The sequence below is a fragment of the Anabas testudineus genome, chromosome 9, assembly GCF_900324465.2.
Source record: "Anabas testudineus chromosome 9, fAnaTes1.2, whole genome shotgun sequence".
Lineage (NCBI taxonomy): Eukaryota > Metazoa > Chordata > Actinopteri > Anabantiformes > Anabantidae > Anabas > Anabas testudineus.
Window position 1 is genome coordinate 3,672,902 of NC_046618.1, and position 19,343 is coordinate 3,692,244.

Genomic DNA, 19,343 nt, shown 5'->3' on the forward strand with positions numbered 1-19,343 from the left:
TTCCTCAGACGTCTTGCATACTACTAGTTACCATCAACAGTTAGATTTGGTATCTTCTAGATGAGGCAATAGTTTTCACAGACAAGAACGAACAGTCTTTCCTCTTTGCGTGCTATGACAAATGTATTTCACAGCCTGAAATCACCAAAACAAATGAACTCATCCATGCTTAGATTAGGTAACTACAATAGACACATTCAGTTGTGTGAAAACATAAAAGTTAACAGTAGAATTTAGTAAGGCCTTTAAAATGACTTAAAATGCAAAGCATAGAAAATATATATTAATATAGATATCATTCTGAGTTGAGTGTGGTGGCTCCTTTTTTGGCCAACATCACAAAAAATTAAGATGACAAATAAGTATTTAGAGTGAAGGGCTTCCTTTAGGGTCTTCCTCATCCTCCTCTGTGTCACTGTAACATGCCAGAACTGGCAATCTAGCGGCGCAAAAGTCATCATCCTGCTCTGAGGACAAGGCCTTAAACAGGAGCGAACAGACCTACAGGGAAAAACATACAAACAAACATGTTAGTATACACTGTAATTAAAACAATGTTTTGTTGTATTAGTAGGAAGTTGCCATTCAGCAGTAAATGTTCTCTCTAAAACAGTGCAATACATGAAAATGAGTGCTATTAGAAACTTGTTTGACAAGTCGGAATTCACCTCCCGAGGGGGAAAATGTAAGCACAGAAACAAAATACCGGTAAAGTGTCAGAAACACAGGAAACAAGACTGATCAAGAGAATTATGTCAGAGTTTTGGGTTTTGTTATTGTTTCATTTGTTATGGTGGCAGAACACAGGCTTCATGACCAGTGTCACCTTGCTGTCTTCCTCAGTCATCTGGTGAAGCCTCATACGGTGAGACATTATGCACTCTGGGCAAACTTCCCAGCAGAAGTTCAAATCAAACACTTGAAACTCTTTGGCACCTCACAGTTCCATCCAACCTGTCAAGCCTGTAAAGTATCCAAGCCTCAGGGAACAGTCAGAGGACATACTGGAGATCCCAGTAAAAATTAAAAACCAACAGGGAGCTCTTGTTACCGTGGTGGAAGAGGGAGTTGTGTTGACACCGTCACAGGCATCATCAGGTGCAGTGAGTCCTCCAGGGTTGTAAATCTGAGGTAAGAACTGCGTCAGAGTAGGTGAGTCGATAATTGGGCTGCCCTGGCTGGATGCAATCAGTTCCATCACTGCAGGAGCATCATGGGCTGTGCTGCAGTCTGCCTCATATGGACCCACACACAAAGCAGCAGCATCTGCACACCTGGGAGCACACACAACACATTCATATCTGCAGCAAAATGTTCCTGATTAAGTGAAAGGTGAAAGTGAAGGTGCAAAGAGTTGTAGTGCACTCTACCTCCTTGTACACCATATATATAGATTATAATACCAGACCAATAGCTACTGTTTTTCTTTGTAGTAAACAAAGTCGTAATACATATACATATAATAAGTGTCATGCTCCCTAAACCACTCTTTCACAATTTGAGCCAGATGAATCCTGGTATCATCTTGTAATATGCCTGTACCATCAGGGATCCATTTATGGAATAACCTGGTCATTCGGTATAATCAGGTAGTCAGCTGACCTCATTCTTTGGACACATAACATTTCTGAACCTAGACCTGACAACTGCAGCAACCCCAGATCATAGCACTGCCCCCACAGGCTTGTACAGTAGGCACTAGGCATGATGGGTGCATCACTTCACCTGCCTCTCTTCTTATTCTGATGCACCATCACTTTATTAATACATTTGGCCTGTGTTCAATAGTAAAACGGAAAAAAAAACATTTTCTGCACTTGCAGTAAAACAAAGTTAGATAAATATTATAATAGCACTTGCGATTGTGGTCATATATAAAAACAACTGGGGTAGTAAACTCTACATTATTGACAACTTAAGCAATGCTTTTAATATTTGGTAGTACAATAAGTTTAGAATTCATGTCATTATAATATACACAGTATGAGCAACAACAAAAACTACCTTTTACGTGTAACCACACAGTGCTATCAACCTCAGAAAAGCAACAAGAAGTACAAAGAGAAATCTCAGCCTTTGCAATGTGCGGCAGCAGGCAAGCACGTTTTGCTATGAGCATGCTAGAAACAACAAAAATGCAGGTTGAAATGCTTGAACTCCTAATGCCTGCTCTTCTGGTCAGCAATGTCTCTGCAGACTTCCAGCAGCGCTCACAAGTAAACTACAACTGACCCAGATGTGTTCCACAGTACAGCTGGTACTGGTGTGACAACATCCACCAAGAGCCCCAAGAGCAGTACAACAGAGAGTGATAGAGGGTTAGAAGAGCGGGACAGTGACACTGGCAGAGCACCCAAACAGGCTCACATAGCGGAGATGAGGGGATTACACCCTGTCACACTGAGAGGATCCTCACCCCACATGTCCTGTGCTTGCCCTATTTATCTCTGTTACAGACACAGGGCTGGTTGCTGTAACACTTTGTCCTCTTTGGAAGCTAAAAACAGAGCTTAGGAGAAAAGCCCAAGGAGCCGTATAGGAAGATTCCATTATGCTCTCTTAAGCACAGTCACCACAGATCTGAGGAACTGGGCCTACAAAGGCTTCTACTGTGTATGATCTGTCTAATGATCAGGAATAAAATCCTTTATCCCTTATCTGTGCATCTGCTCTGCTAACAGAATCAAGTTGCTGTAGACATAATTAAAAGCAGTGTGAGTATAGACAAAAACCTAGTGTTTGGTACCTGGCTGTAGTGGAGGCTGGGGTCCTGGTAAGCTGAGAAGGGCCCCTACTTTCAGAGTCGACCAGAGTAGCCAGCACCACAGTGGCCTCCAGGACCATGTCCTCCACAGAGAAACACACAGGCCTGCAAAGCACATCAGTGATGATAGACATCTGAAAGGTTTGATGAATGTTGATGTTGTCTGGTGTTAATAACGTGCTCGATTTGGAGCTCCTTTGGTAAAGCACAACACAGACTGATGCTAGTCTCTGTACGTTGAGATATGAAAGTCACTTGGGCTAATTATGATAGCACAGGCACTTACTTTCCTGCAGCACTGAAGTGGATAGACACTGACAGACAGTGTGACTCTGCAAACGAAAGGAAACCCTGGAAAAAAAGAGGAGTGCAGCAGAAATTCAATGTAAGACATGCTTGTGTTCACCTGTGTCATGACCAGAACAGTTTAACAGCTAAACATCCCGAAAACAGTGTTGTACTGTAGCTGGTTGACAATAACCAGCCTAAAATAAAATATCAACGCTAGAGTAAACTGAGGCCGACTAAAACGTAAAGCCCAGTTTCTAATCCATCCAAACCCAATTTTCCTAAACCGACAGAAGAAGGCGACTAGGCTGACTAATGAGGAGCCTCACAGCAGGGAGTCCAAGAAACATTCCAAGACCTTAGGGACAAGAGCTGTGGGTGTTAATATAGGTCAAGTCTCATTACCTGGACTAAGACCTTTTTGTTTATATATATATATCAATGCAAAAGAAATTCATTTAAATTTGGGTGTTTTCATGTACACACACTCTGGATCACTGAGCACACTACTTGAAATAACATCATAGTTCCCAGGGAACCAGTGTTTTGAACTTACTCAAAGTTCAAATAGTTGAGGATAAACTTAAGTTGAACAAGCCTTTGAGAACAAACATGCTCCTACTTGGCATGAAGGTTATTCATTTTGTAATAAACAATGCAATGTGTAGCCTATGGTTTCTGCAACTCATAACTGCTATTGCCTTTTCTCTGTAGTGGTTTAATATGCGTCATTGGGGTCATGCTATCTCTGCTATATCAATGAGTCACAGTGCTGAGGGGAAGTTTCTAAAAACCATTAAGCTCTCTGAATTTAGCACAGTTGAGCGTCCAGACTACAAGAGCAACAATATGTGCTCTCAGACATGAAGTGCTCCAGTAACACACACTATCATACCCCACAAGTATATATATAATATCATCATATGACAGGATAAATGGACAGTGTTACCCTCAACTCCTTCAGACAGAATGTTATGTCAGAGTTAGCTCCGACCTGAAAGTAGTCAAACTCATCCGGGTGTAAGGACATCTCTGTGTACATAATCTTCAAGTGATCTGTAGCAGAAGCACATCCAAGTCAAACAGCATCTGCACAACATTTCTGAAGTTGTGTATTTGCGTTATCAGGTTAGGCTGTAAACTATATTCATGAGCAACTTTTATGATGTCTGCCACTCCTGGGCCTGAGCCAAGTCACAGTGTAACATTAGCTCACCATGTTCTCTCTCATAGTAGTTCCTCAGACTGACTTTCAGAGGAGTCATGGACAGAGTTATTTCCTCCTGGGACACTGGGAAATGCATCACCATATCACCAAGGAGCCTGCAGAGATAGACAGCACAACAAAAGCAAACCACCACAGAATGTAGCTAAGCAAAGAGCAGAGAGCTCTTTTTAATTAAATTAATAAAAAAAAAAGAAGAAAATGGGTTTCAGGTGCTTTTCTAAGCTTTGAGAGAACCAAGATTCTGTTTGCATTAAATGTGCCTCTGACGTTTACATGCTCAGTTGGTATTTGCAGGTTCTAACTTGATAACAGAACACATGCTAACCTGGCAGATGCTTTTAGTACATTTGGACAAAGGTGTGAGGCAAACACTGCCTGCAGAGCCTCGCTTTCCTGGAAATGAAGGTTGTGGGTCTTGGTGATGCCTGTCACAATAGACAGTAAGTGTGGAGCACACTGCCTCCAAGTGTTGACAATATGCAACACGTCGTCTACAGCATAGTGTTAAACAAAACATTTACAGGAAGTTTCTACAAGTCCATTTAATAAATAAATATCCTTACATGTAAGCAGATTTTCGGAAATCCTGATTCCTCTTATCACAGCTATTTTATGACACAAAATACAATATTACCCACCATGTCTGCAGAAAAACTGGATTACCACTCTGTCACTGGGAGTGCTGATCCAAATCTGACATCGCTCCACATTACGCTCAATGGAAGTCAAACACCGGAAAAGTGGCAGCACAGACTTTTAAAAAGCAGACAAGGCTGTAATCACCATCTATTGGACTTCCACTACTGTGACGCATACCCTGAAACACTTCTTATCATGTGTAGTGAACCGAGGTGTCACTTTGAGCTGTGTACAGAAAGAACCTCCAACACGACCCATATACCTTCATGGCCAGTTTGCATTTGATTGCTTCATTGCTGTGGTCAGGTCCTGATCCCAGGCTGTAGTGTTGGAAGAACAGTGGTGAGAAATGGAAGCAGGCGTACGCAGAGTGAGCAGCATTCACTGATCTGAGGGCCAGCTGTGACACAGACACTGAGTGAAGGTGCTGACAACTGGACAGGAGCCACATCTATAATAACAAATATGGCAGTCCTACCAAAAGATGTTAATTCATTGCTATTGCCATTATTGAAGAATATGTAATAATCGAACTACATATTTTTTCCTTTTAAAAGCCTCAGTTGGTGCTTCTCACCCCTTTGACCATGGGGTCCAACCACAGCTCTTCTCCGATGCGCGACAGGGCTTGGACAGCTTTTCCAAAAGCTGCAACACAGCAAGGAGCAATTCAAGTAGCAGCTTATTAATAATACATGTTATATTGAGAAAAGTGCGATAACTGCTAGGTAGTAAAAAGATACGTCTCAAAAATGTTCAAATATCATGGAAATATGATCAAATTAAGATTAGCTAGCATTAACAAAAGCTAAGTTGAGCTAACTCTAAACTAGGTAGCTAAATTAGCTGCCTATTCTACAAGAATTAATATTTTCACAAACCTCAGGCGAGCAGCTACAACCTTTATACAAGTTTGTTAAATTATTTTTCACAGCAAATTAAACCTTCAACTACAAGTCTTTTTAAAATACCACCTTTAACAGCGTTTCCTTCAAAGACACAGTTCATATTTGCTGGAGACAGAAGAAGTGCAGTCTCTACATGCTACGTCAACTAGCTCAGTTAGCTAAATAAATAAATAAATGCACATGTGCTCTATTTAATAGTTTTATTTACAAAGTAATAGAAGAATACCTGTTAATATGCCGAGGACAGTAAATACTGTTAAAATTATATTTTAAAAATCATATTGAGGCCTTCAAATCATGGTTAATGAGTCTCAAATATAGAAATAATAAAGATAAAAAGATATAAATGATATATATCATTTTATCAAGTTTGATATCAGCCCAAATAAAATCCGTATAATTCTAAATATTATTGTATGAATTTTGACCAAACACATTATCCAGTATTGTATTTAATACTGCATTTTAAATAATAGCAGGACTAAAAATACAGTATATTTATGACAGATGTCACAACCACAGATACAGATATATGTAGTGCTTGAATAGTGTGGTCTATAAAACAATTCACCATATATGATTATATTTCAGCCATTACAGTAATAAAACAGGTGTTGACTAACAGAAACACTCTTTTAAAACAGTATAATCGTTTGCTATCATAAAGTCATCTGGTGACTATTTTTGGAAGTATGACATCAGAATTAGCTGTACTGCTGCCGCTGCTGCTTTTCCTCTGCCCTTGAGGCTTCGCCCTTGCCTCCACATTCTTCTCAGCATCCTTTGTGAACCTGCTTTTTTCTCCACGTTGATGATCCCCACACCTCCTCCTGCAGGAGGGAGTCTGACCTGGGAGGTACGACACACAGCATGAGATGGATGGCAGTGGTCAAAGTTTATGCTTGAGATGTGTTAATACACACCTGACTGAGCGCATGCGTGCAGCACATCGAGATAGTGCTGCTTCATCAGCTGTCTCATGTGCTCTGTGCTGTAGACATTCGCTATGCTGCAAAGGTAACGTCTCTGTCCAGCTGAAAGGGCAGGATGCTGAGACAGACACAAGAAGAAGCGATGTGATTGTCTGTGGCAGAATGACATTGTTACATCTGAGGAATATCATTATTGTCTCAATTAAACCACTTTACAATGCTGTAAAAGAAAGAACAAAAAGAAAAAGGATTTATGTAGATGGTTACCTGTAAGAAGGGTGCAGACATCATGGATTTGGGAATGTGTATTGTCTTCATATGCTGGCTGCCTGTGGACATATTGATGTTTGTTCCTCTGTACGCTTGTGTCACTTGTTGATCAGATAAACGCTCAAAGCCTGCCAGCACGTAACAAAAGACCTCGTCATTTCTTACAGTTATTGTAAAGATTATTTAATTCCAATGCATCCCAGCACACATCTGTTAAATAAATTGGTAGTCCTGAGCTGAGCTTTATAGATGTCTTTACTGATCCGCCAACGGAGAAATGTAGTGAATTCAATACATAACAATTATTATTAATCTATTACTGTACTTAAGTACATTTTTAAAGTTCGTTATTATTATTTTTTTATATTGTATACTTCATGTAAGAATAAATATTGAGGTTGTGTATTTTTAGAGGTATTTACTAATTATTTAGCAGAATATTTTCCTTGCAAAAGTTTTCACCAGTTTCCAAAATATGATGCTATAAACAAATCAACAGTAATTAAGGTTCTTAAAATCAGCTCCATCTTGACAACCTGCATTGTAGAATTTGTATTTCTATAGTAACTGTATCAGTAGCAATAATCCTATATACATGTAAACTGAGCCTCTTGCTTAGTGTCTGCTGGGATCAACTCCAGCTCCCCCACGACCCTTAACAGGATGAGCACTATGGCTAATGATGTAACCTGAAAAAATCATGCTGCACAAAAAGTGTCTTAAAGTACTTTTTTAAACCTCTGTAGAAAATCTAAAGGTAGGACCTTAAAAACACTATATTGTTAAATTGCCATCATCCATTGTGTAAATAGAGAATGAAAATAGTTTGTTCATATTTATAGTTAGAATTTAAGCTGATGTTTGACTCACCATCTGTGCATCTCTTCTTTAACTCTAAAGAAGACCTGTAAATTAATAAAATGTAAAATACAATATAAAAGCATATACTGGTATACATCCATCAATTACATTCAACTCTCACTCTACCATCCCCTTATGGTCTTACCTCATCAAGATGTGACCACTTCCATTTTTTAACAGGTTTTCTTTTTTAAGGTGTTCGACAAACGTCACCCGCTTTCTCATTGTTACTTACAATCCCCAAATATCCTCTGGACATGTCAAAGAGGTCGCTAGCATGTTTCTGTGTTCCGTATGTGTTATAGCCAGCAAAGCCTATTAGTGTGAAACGAATCCAGTGCTGAAATCTGACTCTACCCCCCTGAGTTCCAATTACAGAGTAGAGGTTTAATGTACTTGAACCTAGACTGTGTTCTAATCTAAAATGTAAAACACAAACAGAATTTCAAGCTTTTCTGTTTACACACTTTATTGAGCATCATGTTCAATATACATTGCATTGACACAAAATGAAAATTAAAAAAAGAAAAAGAAAAAAAGAAATGATGACGTTAGGGTGGATTACCTGGACATAACATTTTCAGAGCGTATTGCTTAATGACGTTTCGAACGCACCAAATCTGTGCAAATACAGTGAACACCGGTCAGAGGAGGTCATGGTAGGTTAGAAAATTCTGACTTAAAAAGGTAATGTCAACAGCAGTTATGTGATCATCAAGTCAACAGAATCTACTCACTGTACACATCACATTCACCCAGAATGTACTAACAATGGTATCCTATTTAAAAACTCCTTCAAACCTGATTGCGTGCGCCAAAAGATGGTTAGCTATTAGTCAATGTCAGTCACAGATCAATCATGTTTAACATAATTAAAAACGGATGTCATTGTGGCTTAAAAGTCAGCAAACCATCAAATGAAAGTGAACAAAAGCCAGTGGTTTCCAGACTCCACCCAAACACAACTGTGGATGTTCTTTAAAAATTAAACCTACATGCAGGATGGCGTTTGTTTTACCCTCAGAGCACTTCACCTCACTAAGTGGTGAATTATCTTCAAGTCCATTGAATAACAACCCAAATTCACTGATTCAATAAAGAGTGATAGATATTATATCATCTAATTAAGCACAAAAAAAGCCAAATGTGTCACAACAAAGCAAGAACTAGCCTCTCTTTTCTACCATGACCATAAACCCAGTCAAATTCATTATCCTTTAAACTGAGGTAAGCTCACATGCCAGCTAACCAGTTCACGTGTGGAACAATCACAGCTTAGACTATTTTCACAGGCTGTTTTTGGCTGTCTGTGATTTATAATAATGTTGTGAAAAGACATCAGACTAAGTGATTATTATTAGACATCTTCGTTGACCATTATGACCTCGTGCTAAGGGAAAGGTCAGTAATATAAGAGGTTTATCTTGCTGATTGCTAATCAAGATCCTAATGACGTTAGATCCTGAGAAGTTGGCACAAACCTTCTGTTACCATGAGCTATGTGTGCAAGTCATTCTGTTAGAAAACGATAACTCTCAAATCACTGAGTAAGCCATTCAAATCTACACTGAAACATAACAGAGCTGTTTGGGGGGGAATCATGCAGATTTGAGAGTCATGGTTTTATATGTCTCAGACGTACACCAGCATAAGGAGACAATACAGACTGGTGGTTGTTTTCAGACAAATAAAAAGTGTCCCTCTGAAAGTTCTCGCCATGTGAAGCCCAACAAAAGGCAACAGTGATTCAATGACAGTGTTGAAAATAACCACATCTATCGACAGAGGTGACACTAATCTGGTGGCAGGTGCGCAGCAGGGAGGACAAGTGATGACCTAATGGTAACGGGCTTTTGTTTTGTTTTACACAATTGTGACCACTAAATTGCATAAGAAACCTGGTATAAAGTAGAAACTGTTCAGCAGCAGATAAAAAAGCAAGTTCATTTACAGTAGTGACATATCTTACATCATTACATTTTCAAAATAAATAAAATTAAATATACAATTCCAGGTAGGAAACGAGTTAATTTCGCTGGTAGGGTTCTCAAATTGGCTCATCTTGCTGAAAATTACAACCTTTCACAGAAATGTGGTTGAAGCCAACCAATTCCTTTGACTGGCAAAACAAGGGGTGCAAAAGCCTTTTGCTGAAATTCTCCCTCTGAAGGCATTTCCTTAAACTGAAAGAAAAAATAAATAATAAATAAATAATAATTTTAATTACCATTATTTTCAGAAGCAAGGACTCACATGCAGTTCTTAACTAAAACACATGAATCTACTTACCCTGGAATTTACAACTGACTTCTAGTCAAATGCCATCTCCTGACTTTTTCTTACACAGCGAGCCACCTTCCTCTTGAATTCACCGTTCGGGTCCTCCCTCCACTCTTTCTATGGGACCAACATCAGACTCATTTAATGACACATCCATTTAGTTCAACTGCCATGATGACAGGAATGAAAATGGATTTCCAGAGTCTGGGGAGTTGGATAAGCTGTGTAACTCACCGCAGCATCCACGTTAGCGGGTGAATCGCTGTTAGGGTCTGCCAACATGGAGATAACACTAATCATGATTGTCTCTACTGTGTGGATTGGAAGCCAGCGCTCCTCAGGCTTTTCATAACCAAACTTATCTTCTCCTGGCTCGTGCAGAATAGAGATGCAAACATCTCCGTTCTTTGCGACTGTAAAGAAACAGAACATGAGTTTAATGAAAGAAAGAAAGATGTTTGAACTAGACTCAAAGCCAAGACTACACTGCTGCTAAATCACAAAATCATTTAAAAATCTATTTAATTTCAGTGTCGACTTTAACAAACATTAAGAGGATGATGATTGTGTTTACCATTTGGGTGCCAGATTTCAGTGATAAACTTCATCTTTGGAGGCCGTAGTGGATAATCATAGGGAAAGGTTAGGTATGCCTTGAAAAACCCTCCTTCACTACGAGACAAAACAGAGCAAGGACAAATTAGATGAATTATGAAATTCAATGACACATTGTATATTTATACACCTTTAATGTATGAATACACAGATGTTTTCTCACTTACAAAAGGGTATCTTGTGGACCAATGATCACGACTTCCCATTTATATATGTCATCATCATCTATCAGACCAGCTGAAAAGCCCTCCACTGGATTCTTGTTGAGCTCTAGGTAAAGAAAAATACAGTATTTTTTAAAGTGATGACCTGGAAATGAAACAGAACTATAGTAATTTCACTAAAGCAACAGGTCTGTGTGAGTAAGCACATAAGTAGGAAGAGCAGATGGGGAATATCTGTGGGAAGTCAATATCTAAAGATGGTTCTTGTGTCGGAATAAGAGTGATAACTAATAATTTACATGGGCACTATTTACATGACTTTCATTATATATAATGTCATAACAATGCTTTGAAAGCCTTTACCAGAAGCAAGTCAAATGCATGTGAATGTTCATTTGGCAATGGAAATAATCAAGTTGTGATGTAAAAGACACAAAACACAGGACTGGGATTCATACCCGACTTTAAAAAGCCCAACACCAGAAAGAAATGCTGCTACACAGTAAATACTTTCAGCAGCTCACTGAAAATGCAGCATAGGTCCAATCAATTCAAGCCTGAGTCACTAACACTGATGAACCACATTTAAGGGAAGTTAAGATGAATCTAAAGAGAGAATAATATTTTCTTTGCCTTTGTTAACAGCTGTCAATACAAATTTGACTGAAACAGCTGCAGGAAACTGAACTAAATTAAACAGCCCAGATATCAGACTCAGATAGGCCTACCACTGAAGTGTATCTACAATGGTGCCAGAAATATTACTCATCTCCCTGTTTGAGAATATTTAAATGGTATCACTTTGTACAATGAGTACAAGTCTCGCATTACTGTTTGTCAATCCAGTGAATATAAAGTTTGAATCACATCGTGGTTTCTAAAAATAAGTGAAAGGATTTATCTACTTGAACTGAATTCAAAGCCAGTGAATCACATCCCCACGCACGCAAAATCTGAATTTACATGTTAGACAATCAGCTGTCCATGCATTATTTAATCAGTGGACGCAGTTGTTTAAGATTATTGTCATTTAAGGACCACAGGAAAAGTCTGAATCGTGTCCTCAGTAGTAAATGATAACAGGTCTAACTTTATCAGAGCAGATCACATCGTTTAAAGTTTACCGTTGTGAAAAATCCTCAGCTTAGTGAAATCACAAGTCATAATTTTGGTAATTGTTCCCAAACCAAGTCAAGAACAAGAAGTAGTTTAATCACTGAGCTTGAACACTGAGATGCACATCCTTACTAAAAGTCGCTAACAGCGTTACAGCCAGAGTCCGACTTAACATATTAGATATTATCTTATGCACCTTGGTAGTAAGTGCGTGTATTTTAATAAAGTTACTTAAGATATAGTTGCATGTTTGTCTGTGAAAGGCGAAGGATGTATCCATTTATCATTAGCAAAGCTAAAGTCATCAGAGCAGATGAGTCCGTGGATTGATTATTCCTTTGTTCAGTCAGCTAACGTTAACTAATGTCGAACTTGCTAGCCCGCTAGCGATGTTGGCGTCCAGTGTTGTTTGAGATGTTACGTTATTTTAGCCACGTATACATTAAATGTATATATGTTTTTATTTCACCCAGATATGAATGAACCACAGCAGGTCAGCCAAACACTGAATTGAAAGGAACGCATTATGCTGCTTAGCTAGCTTGCTGAGCTTAAGCCTATGGCGTAAACATAGCTTTGCATAGCTACAAAAGCTAACGTTAGCCGCTATGTAGGTAACCTTTCTACCGACTGCATTTGCTTCCATACTTGTTTTCGAGTTACCTGCCAGTTGTTTTCGAAGAAGTAATGCTGATTGTTCGGTCATGGTACGCGGGCGGAAAAGAAAAACACTTTGCACCAGCAAATGCTTTCCGACGAGTGGAGCAAAATCTGAAACCGACGTGCGACGTTTCGCTGCTGAGTTCCCTCTGTGTTTTGACACAATGTTCAGCTGCTGGCTTTAGCTGTGCGCATGCGCATGTGCAGTTGACTGTGTTCATATGTGTGTTCAAAGCTACGTTTCTTGAGCAATCAGTGAAATTTAACATGCACACGATCCTTCCTAACCCTCACAACCAGATTCCCAGACATACATTATACCTGACTGACATGACATTTCAGTATCATTAATTCCATTTGTCTTCGGTCTTAGTAAAAAGGATCACCACATATCGGTTTTTGTTGTCTTTTGAGAGTCACAAGCCAATGGATATTTATAATAAAGATTCTGACTGCAAAGCTGACAAGTCTAGTTGCAAAAGTAACATTTGGTTGCTTCACGTAAATTTACTAAATTAATAAATCTTGCTGCAGAAACAAAACAGATGGTGCGTTTAAGAGTATCGGAAATATGTGAATGTTGTTATCTTACTGATCTGTTTAGGAAGCGAATACAATGTTTTACCTATCAGTTAAATTTTACTTTTAATTTACTGTCTACAAAATAGCCAATAAAATACAAAAGCGGCATCTTTCCTGGAAAATTCCTATTTACGAACATTGTAGTTGAAAAGGCGAACTTGTCAAAAGCGCCTAAAGGCAGCATTATGCGGAAGGAAGGGTGTTCGGCGCCATATTTAATACTTCGGAAGCTAGCTAGCGTTAGCTGTTTACAAGCCCAAACTTTTAACTTGAGACGGAAACCTCGAGAAAATCCTAATCGTAAACGAAAATGAATGTAGTAGATCATGTACGGGATATGGCAGCCGCTGGTCTTCACTCTAATGTCCGGATATTGAGCAGTTTGTTGCTGACTATGAGTAATAACAATCCGTAAGTAATGTCAGTAGGGGGCCCGTCTATTTCCTGAAAGGTGCTGTTTTACGCTAGGGTTCTATGTTGTCAGCCCGTGACAATAGCCTAAAACTAGCCGGCAAGCTTTAATAGCTGCCAGCAATGAAGTGAAAACGGGCGCCCACAAAATATTCACTCGATAATTAGTAAAGTTTAACGTTGAAAAATAAATTCTATCATATCTTTGGGAGGACACTATATTTACGTTGTCTTCCAAGAAATTGTCATATGCAGTCTCTTCTATTTAACGGCATCGTTACTGGTTATTTGCAGTTTGAGATTGAACCGACAAGCGAGCACTTTGTCTGAGGACATGATACATTCTGAAATAACCTGGTTTATTCTCCCAATCACCGTCTTGACAATAGCATCATAAGATGACGGGTTTAAAAACAATGGTCATGTAAACAGGCAGTACACTGTTGATGCTCTGATGTAGTTAATTCAAGTAGGGTGAAGCTGAAACAGGATGCCTATACACTCTATACACACTGCTTGGATTACCGTGAATATCTCTTTGTTTTGATATTATTTATATTACATTATTGGATGTTACACTGTCAGCACTTCAGCTAACACAAAGCCTTTTCACTTATGCAACCGAGAGCCAGATTTCTATGCTGTATTTAATGTGATTACTCTGTTGTTTTTATCTTTTGGTTTAAAGAGAGCTGTTCTCACCAGCCCAGAAGTACCAGCTGTTGGTCTACCATGCTGATGCCATCTTCCACGATAAGGAATATCGTAATGCTGCCTGCAAATACAGTATGGCACTGCAACAGAAGAAGGTACTCAGCAAAACATCTAAAGTTCGTACATCTACAGGTGGAGCAGCATCCAACATACAGTCACAGGTATGTTGTAATGCATGGCACTGTGTGGTCTTGCAGGATCACACCAGACTGCAAGATGACACAATCTTTTAGGCAATATTTGTTCTTATTCACTTATTGAATGACCCTAAGATCTTGATTTTTAAGACACGCCATGTCAAATGTTTTATGTTGTGATGTATAATGCTTGTAATAGGAAACCCTCTGTTAGCATAAATGCTTAAATGCTAACAGGCAAATGTATAGTTACAGCAAATTGGTTTTTTTTTTTTTGTTTGTTTTTTAGAGTTTGCCATCAGAAATTGAGGTGAAGTACAAGATAGCTGAATGCTATACCATCTTGAAATTGGACAAAGATGCCATTGCCGTGCTTGATGGGATTCCATCCAGACAGAGGACTCCAAAGGTAAGCTGCTACTTGTGTTTTTGTAATTAACTTCTTTGACCCGCTTTATGTGCCTTTTTTTTATATTCAGTTTAGTCAAAGTATTGATGTGTAGCAATGAGGTCAAAATAATGAAGTAATGAACATTGAAGCTGCTTTATACAGAGTGCCCTAAAAGTCGTGGCAGAGCTACAATTATGTTCTGTTGCAATAGCTTTTGTGTTCCCTCACAACACATTTGCATCATCTCTGATCTAAGGGGTATAGCCTTTGTCATGCAGTAGACCCCCACAGGCTGCGGCCACAGCAAGTGGGTTCACTCTCAGCTGTGGCTGCTGTGCACAGCTGCCTTTCATCCTGGGACAGCTAGGATCAGCTCCACCTTCTTGGTGACCAACACTCACTGGAGAATTAGGTGCTCCACCACTCTGACTAGCTCTACTTTATTGCTAATTACTGCTTTCAAAAGAGCTCTAATCGTAAACATAGGTGCTCTGCCACTCTGCATATAGCTGTGTTTAACCATCATAGCTGGTACAATCAGAAGCAAGCACAGACACATCTGTAGTCACAATCCACAGGACCAGATCTGAGACCTTCAGTGACCTGCAGGCTGTACACTGACTTTCATCCCAGCTACTGCCAGTCAGTGTCACAGTCTGTGTTGAGAGATGGCTAGCTCTGTTAACAAATGTCTCCATCTTGCTAAGTTACTTGCTGCCCAGCAGCCACAGCTGAGGGTGAATCCACACTGGGGGTGTACTGCATGATATGGGCTATACTCCCAGAATAGATCACGATGCACCAGAGATAACACAAAACAATTGTGAGAGAATGGGAAAGTAGCTCTGTAAAAAAATTCACGGCCGTGACCCTTAGGGGAGCTTAACATTAAATTGTTGTTATTTTGGTTTTGGAAATAAAGGCAAATAATTAGTAGTGTCATGATCATGGGATGACTTTTGTGTTAAATCTGTAGAGTTTCAGCACCTTGGTTTTAAAATTAATGTTACTGGTCTTTCTCCTCACAGATCAACATGATGTTAGCTAACCTGTACAGGAAAGCTGGTCAGGAGCGTTCTGCGGTGACTAGCTACAAAGAGGTCCTGAGACAATGTCCACTTGCCCTGGATGCAATCATTGGTATGGACTTTTACAGAGATGTCTTAGCCATCAAACAGCATTTAACCTGCTGAGACAGTTATTTGCTGAAAGGATGAAGCTGGTAATTTTCTGTATATTTACTATTTTCAACAATTTCCTAACAGAGACTCGGGTCACACTTTTTGTGAGGAAGAAACATTTAACCCAGTACAACAGTGTGTTTCACTGATGTGTTTTTAATATTTTGGACAACTGTGGAGCTCTATTGTACAGGATTAACCAACATTATGGTGAGTAGAGGCAAGACATTGTGAGTATTAGTCTTTATATGGGAATTGTTGAAAAAAGTAAAAATATAAAAAAATGACTGTATCCTTTTAAATCTGTCTGCTCCGTTTGCACATTTAAGTACAACGCCCTCCAAAAGTATTGGAACAGTGAGACTAGTTCCTTTATTTTTGCTGTAGACTGAAAACATTTGGGTTTAACATCAAAAGATGAATATGACACGAAAGATCAACACTTTTATTTCTGCGTTTACTGTTTGTCTGGATCTGACAAACAACATAGAAGATTTTGTTTAAACCCACCCATTGTTCATGTGAGCAAAAGTATTGGAACATGTGTGTAATCAAACAATAAACAGCACTGAATGTCTGTGCTCAGGTTCGGATTTGGGTTTTGCCTGTTTACACTGCATTTAGAGTTAAGAGGTTTAACCAACATGAAAACTGGAGAACTGTGGGTGAAAAACAAGCAATGGTGAAGCTGAGAGAAGGTGGAAAATGTTGTGTATCCTGTCCATCATAGTTTAACAGCTTCTGAAAAGTGTTCTAAATCCAGCTTTGTTTTTTGTGCTAGGACTTCTCTCTCTATCAGTCAAAGGAGCTGAAGTGGCCTCTATGACCATGGATGTGATCCAGAGCATCCCCAACCTGGACTGGCTCTCTGTTTGGATCAAAGCTTATGCCTTCATACATGCAGGGGACAATCAAAGAGCCATCAACACCATATGGTGAGCAGAGCACTCATTTTGATACCAAGTGGCTGAATGTGCTGTTGGACCTCAGGGTTTGTTTTGTTTTATATCTTCTTTGTCCTGTCTCAGCTCTCTGGAGAAGAAGTCCCTGCTGCGGGACAATGTGGACCTCCTGGTGAGCCTGGCAGACGTCTACTTCAGGGCTGGGGACACCAAAAATGCCATTCTCAAATTTGAACAAGCCCAGATGCTGGACCCATACCTCATCAAAGGTGTGCTGCAGCACAAGTCGATTATAGTTCTTTACTTACTGAAGCATCTTTCAGCAATGTTTACATGTATTGTGCAGTTGAATTCCGATTTCATCTTTGTTTTGAATTCCCACAAACATCAGTGCTGTGCGAGTCTTCACACCCGTCTAAGCTTAAGCAAGACATGAACACGTGGGACTTAACAAAACATACAGTATCTGTTGTACACTTGCAGGAATGGATGTTTATGGCTACCTGATGGCTCGTGAGGGACACCTCGAGGATGTTGAGGTCCTGGGAGGCCGTTTATTTAATATATCAGACCAGCATGCTGAACCCTGGGTGATCTCTGGGTGAGTCGCAGACTGAGCTCTGTCATTTTCAATGTGAAGTACACTGTGCTACAGTTTAGCAATGGTTAATAGTGTTAAATCTTTGAATTTGTGTCTGTTCAGTTGTCACAGCTTTTATAGCAAGCGTTACTCCAGAGCCCTCTACCTGGGAGCCAAAGCCATCCAGCTGAACAGCAACAGTGTGCAGGCTCTCCTCCTGAAGGGGGCAGCACTGAGAAACATGGGCCGTGTTCAGGAGGCTATCATCCACTTCAGAGAGGCCATGCGCTTGGCACCCTGCAGACTCGACTGCTATGAAGGCGTGTTTGTTTGTATTTTAACGTGACCCTACATGGGCTCTATCTTTTCATCTTATAGAACATTTCTGTTCTGCTCGTTCTGACAGTGTTAATAACTGTTCCTTTCCAGGGCTGATTGACTGTTACCTGGCATCCAATGGGATTCGAGAGGCAATGGGGATGGCTAATAACATCTATAAAACTCTTGGGGCCAATGCACAGACTCTGACCATACTTGCCACAGTGTGTCTTGAAGACCCCGTGACTCAGGAAAAGGCCAAAACCCTGCTGGACAAAGCACTCGCCCAGAGGCCTGACTACACAAAAGCTGTGGTCAAAAAGGCCGAACTGCTGAGTACGTACAACACTTGGACCATTCCAGTTTAGAGATGTATTTTTTACATCACAACTGTGATTTTCAGTTGCACAAAGAACATTCAGGTGGAAATTAAAATGTCCTGTTTTTATTAATTGTTAAGGCCGGGAACAGAAATATGAAGAAGGGATCGCTCTCCTCCGGAATGCTCTGGCCAATCAGAGTGACTGTGTCTTACACAGAATGCTGGGAGATTTTCTGGTGGCTGTCAATGATTATCAAGAAGCTATGGACCAGTACAGCATAGCACTAAGGTAACTATGAACTCTTTTTTAGTTTTACTTCTAATCCTGGCAAGTATACTTGTAGTTATTGTTACTAAACCAAAGTCTGTGTTTTTTCCTCTAAGTCTGGATCCCAACGATCAGAAGTCTTTAGAAGGCATGCAAAAGATGGAGAAGGAGGAGAGTCCCACAGATGCCACGGTGGAGCTGGATGGAGACGACATGGAGGGCAGTGGAGAGGACGGAGACCTGGAGGGCAGTGACAGTGAAGCAGCACAGTGGGCGGATCAGGAACAGTGGTTCGGTATGCAGTGACCCCGGCCCACAGGGGCATGCTTGTTCAGTACCTCCTTCTGACACAAAGCGGCCTGCGAGAATCCTTCAGCCAAACGAGACAAGGGGGGTGGGGGGGGGGGTGGGGGGTCACGCTGCTAGACACACCTCACACTATCACAGAGGTTTAAAACCATGAGACTTTGCCAACTTTTAAGACAATGCAACTTTGACTGATGTCCAGGTTTGCCGTAGAGCTGCAGAAAGACTTGAGCACGTATGGAAATGCAGTGTAGTGCAGAACACCAGCCATTTTTAACCTGATGTTTTACCGTCACAATGATACGGGAGGCTTCACGAGCCACTTCCCTGTGAAGCTAATTGAGGCATGTTTGCTTATTTATACAGCTGTGAGGTGCAGCCTTACAGAATCAGTAGTGAGGTCATATCTCTGATGCTACTGTGGTTATTTCTGCTTCCTTGCTGCCAGTAAGTGGCTACCTGAATACATACTCATTACAAATGTCAGTATATTCAAAAGGATATGC

At 40.1% G+C, this 19,343-nt stretch overlaps 4 protein-coding genes across 7 annotated transcripts; 1 reads left to right on the top strand and 3 right to left on the bottom strand.

Moving 5' to 3' along the window:
• Positions 1–117: 117 nt before the first annotated feature.
• On the bottom strand, positions 118–5,987 carry rad9b (RAD9 checkpoint clamp component B). 4 transcript variants are annotated; one of them, XM_026343799.1, is made up of 11 exons: positions 5,894–5,987; positions 5,497–5,567; positions 5,182–5,319; positions 4,919–5,033; positions 4,606–4,705; positions 4,269–4,375; positions 4,002–4,108; positions 3,051–3,115; positions 2,747–2,869; positions 1,052–1,274; positions 118–501 (listed from the first exon to the last, which is right to left on the bottom strand). In XM_026343799.1, the coding sequence occupies exons 1-11, from the start codon at positions 5,925–5,927 to the stop codon at positions 367–369; spliced, it is 1,218 nt and encodes a 405-aa protein (XP_026199584.1). In that variant the 5' UTR covers positions 5,928–5,987; the 3' UTR covers positions 118–366. The 4 variants fall into 4 exon arrangements, with proteins under 4 accessions (XP_026199584.1, XP_026199582.1, XP_026199583.1 ...); XM_026343797.1 differs by having other exon boundaries at positions 2,747–2,959; XM_026343798.1 differs by having other exon boundaries at positions 4,606–4,771.
• A 290-nt stretch (positions 5,988–6,277) lies between these two features.
• LOC113151136 lies at positions 6,278–8,085 on the bottom strand. Its single transcript, XM_026343989.1, has 5 exons — positions 8,036–8,085; positions 7,900–7,934; positions 7,027–7,157; positions 6,751–6,877; positions 6,278–6,676 (listed from the first exon to the last, which is right to left on the bottom strand). The coding sequence occupies exons 1-5, from the start codon at positions 8,038–8,040 to the stop codon at positions 6,495–6,497; spliced, it is 480 nt and encodes a 159-aa protein (XP_026199774.1). The 5' UTR covers positions 8,041–8,085; the 3' UTR covers positions 6,278–6,494.
• A 256-nt stretch (positions 8,086–8,341) lies between these two features.
• On the bottom strand, positions 8,342–12,892 carry LOC113150812 (ubiquitin-conjugating enzyme E2 G1-like). The gene is made up of 6 exons (XM_026343527.1): positions 12,729–12,892; positions 10,953–11,055; positions 10,745–10,842; positions 10,405–10,583; positions 10,180–10,287; positions 8,342–10,073 (listed from the first exon to the last, which is right to left on the bottom strand). Exons 1-5 carry the CDS (start codon positions 12,769–12,771, stop codon positions 10,201–10,203), a joined length of 510 nt encoding a protein of 169 aa, XP_026199312.1. The 5' UTR covers positions 12,772–12,892; the 3' UTR covers positions 8,342–10,073; positions 10,180–10,200.
• Positions 12,893–13,508: 616 nt separating this feature from the next.
• Positions 13,509–18,837, top strand: anapc7 (anaphase promoting complex subunit 7). Its single transcript, XM_026343526.1, has 11 exons — positions 13,509–13,718; positions 14,407–14,593; positions 14,859–14,978; positions 15,989–16,100; positions 16,923–17,076; positions 17,170–17,312; positions 17,527–17,644; positions 17,747–17,943; positions 18,053–18,277; positions 18,402–18,552; positions 18,648–18,837. Exons 1-11 carry the CDS (start codon positions 13,618–13,620, stop codon positions 18,835–18,837), a joined length of 1,698 nt encoding a protein of 565 aa, XP_026199311.1. The 5' UTR covers positions 13,509–13,617.
• Positions 18,838–19,343: the final 506 nt, after the last annotated feature.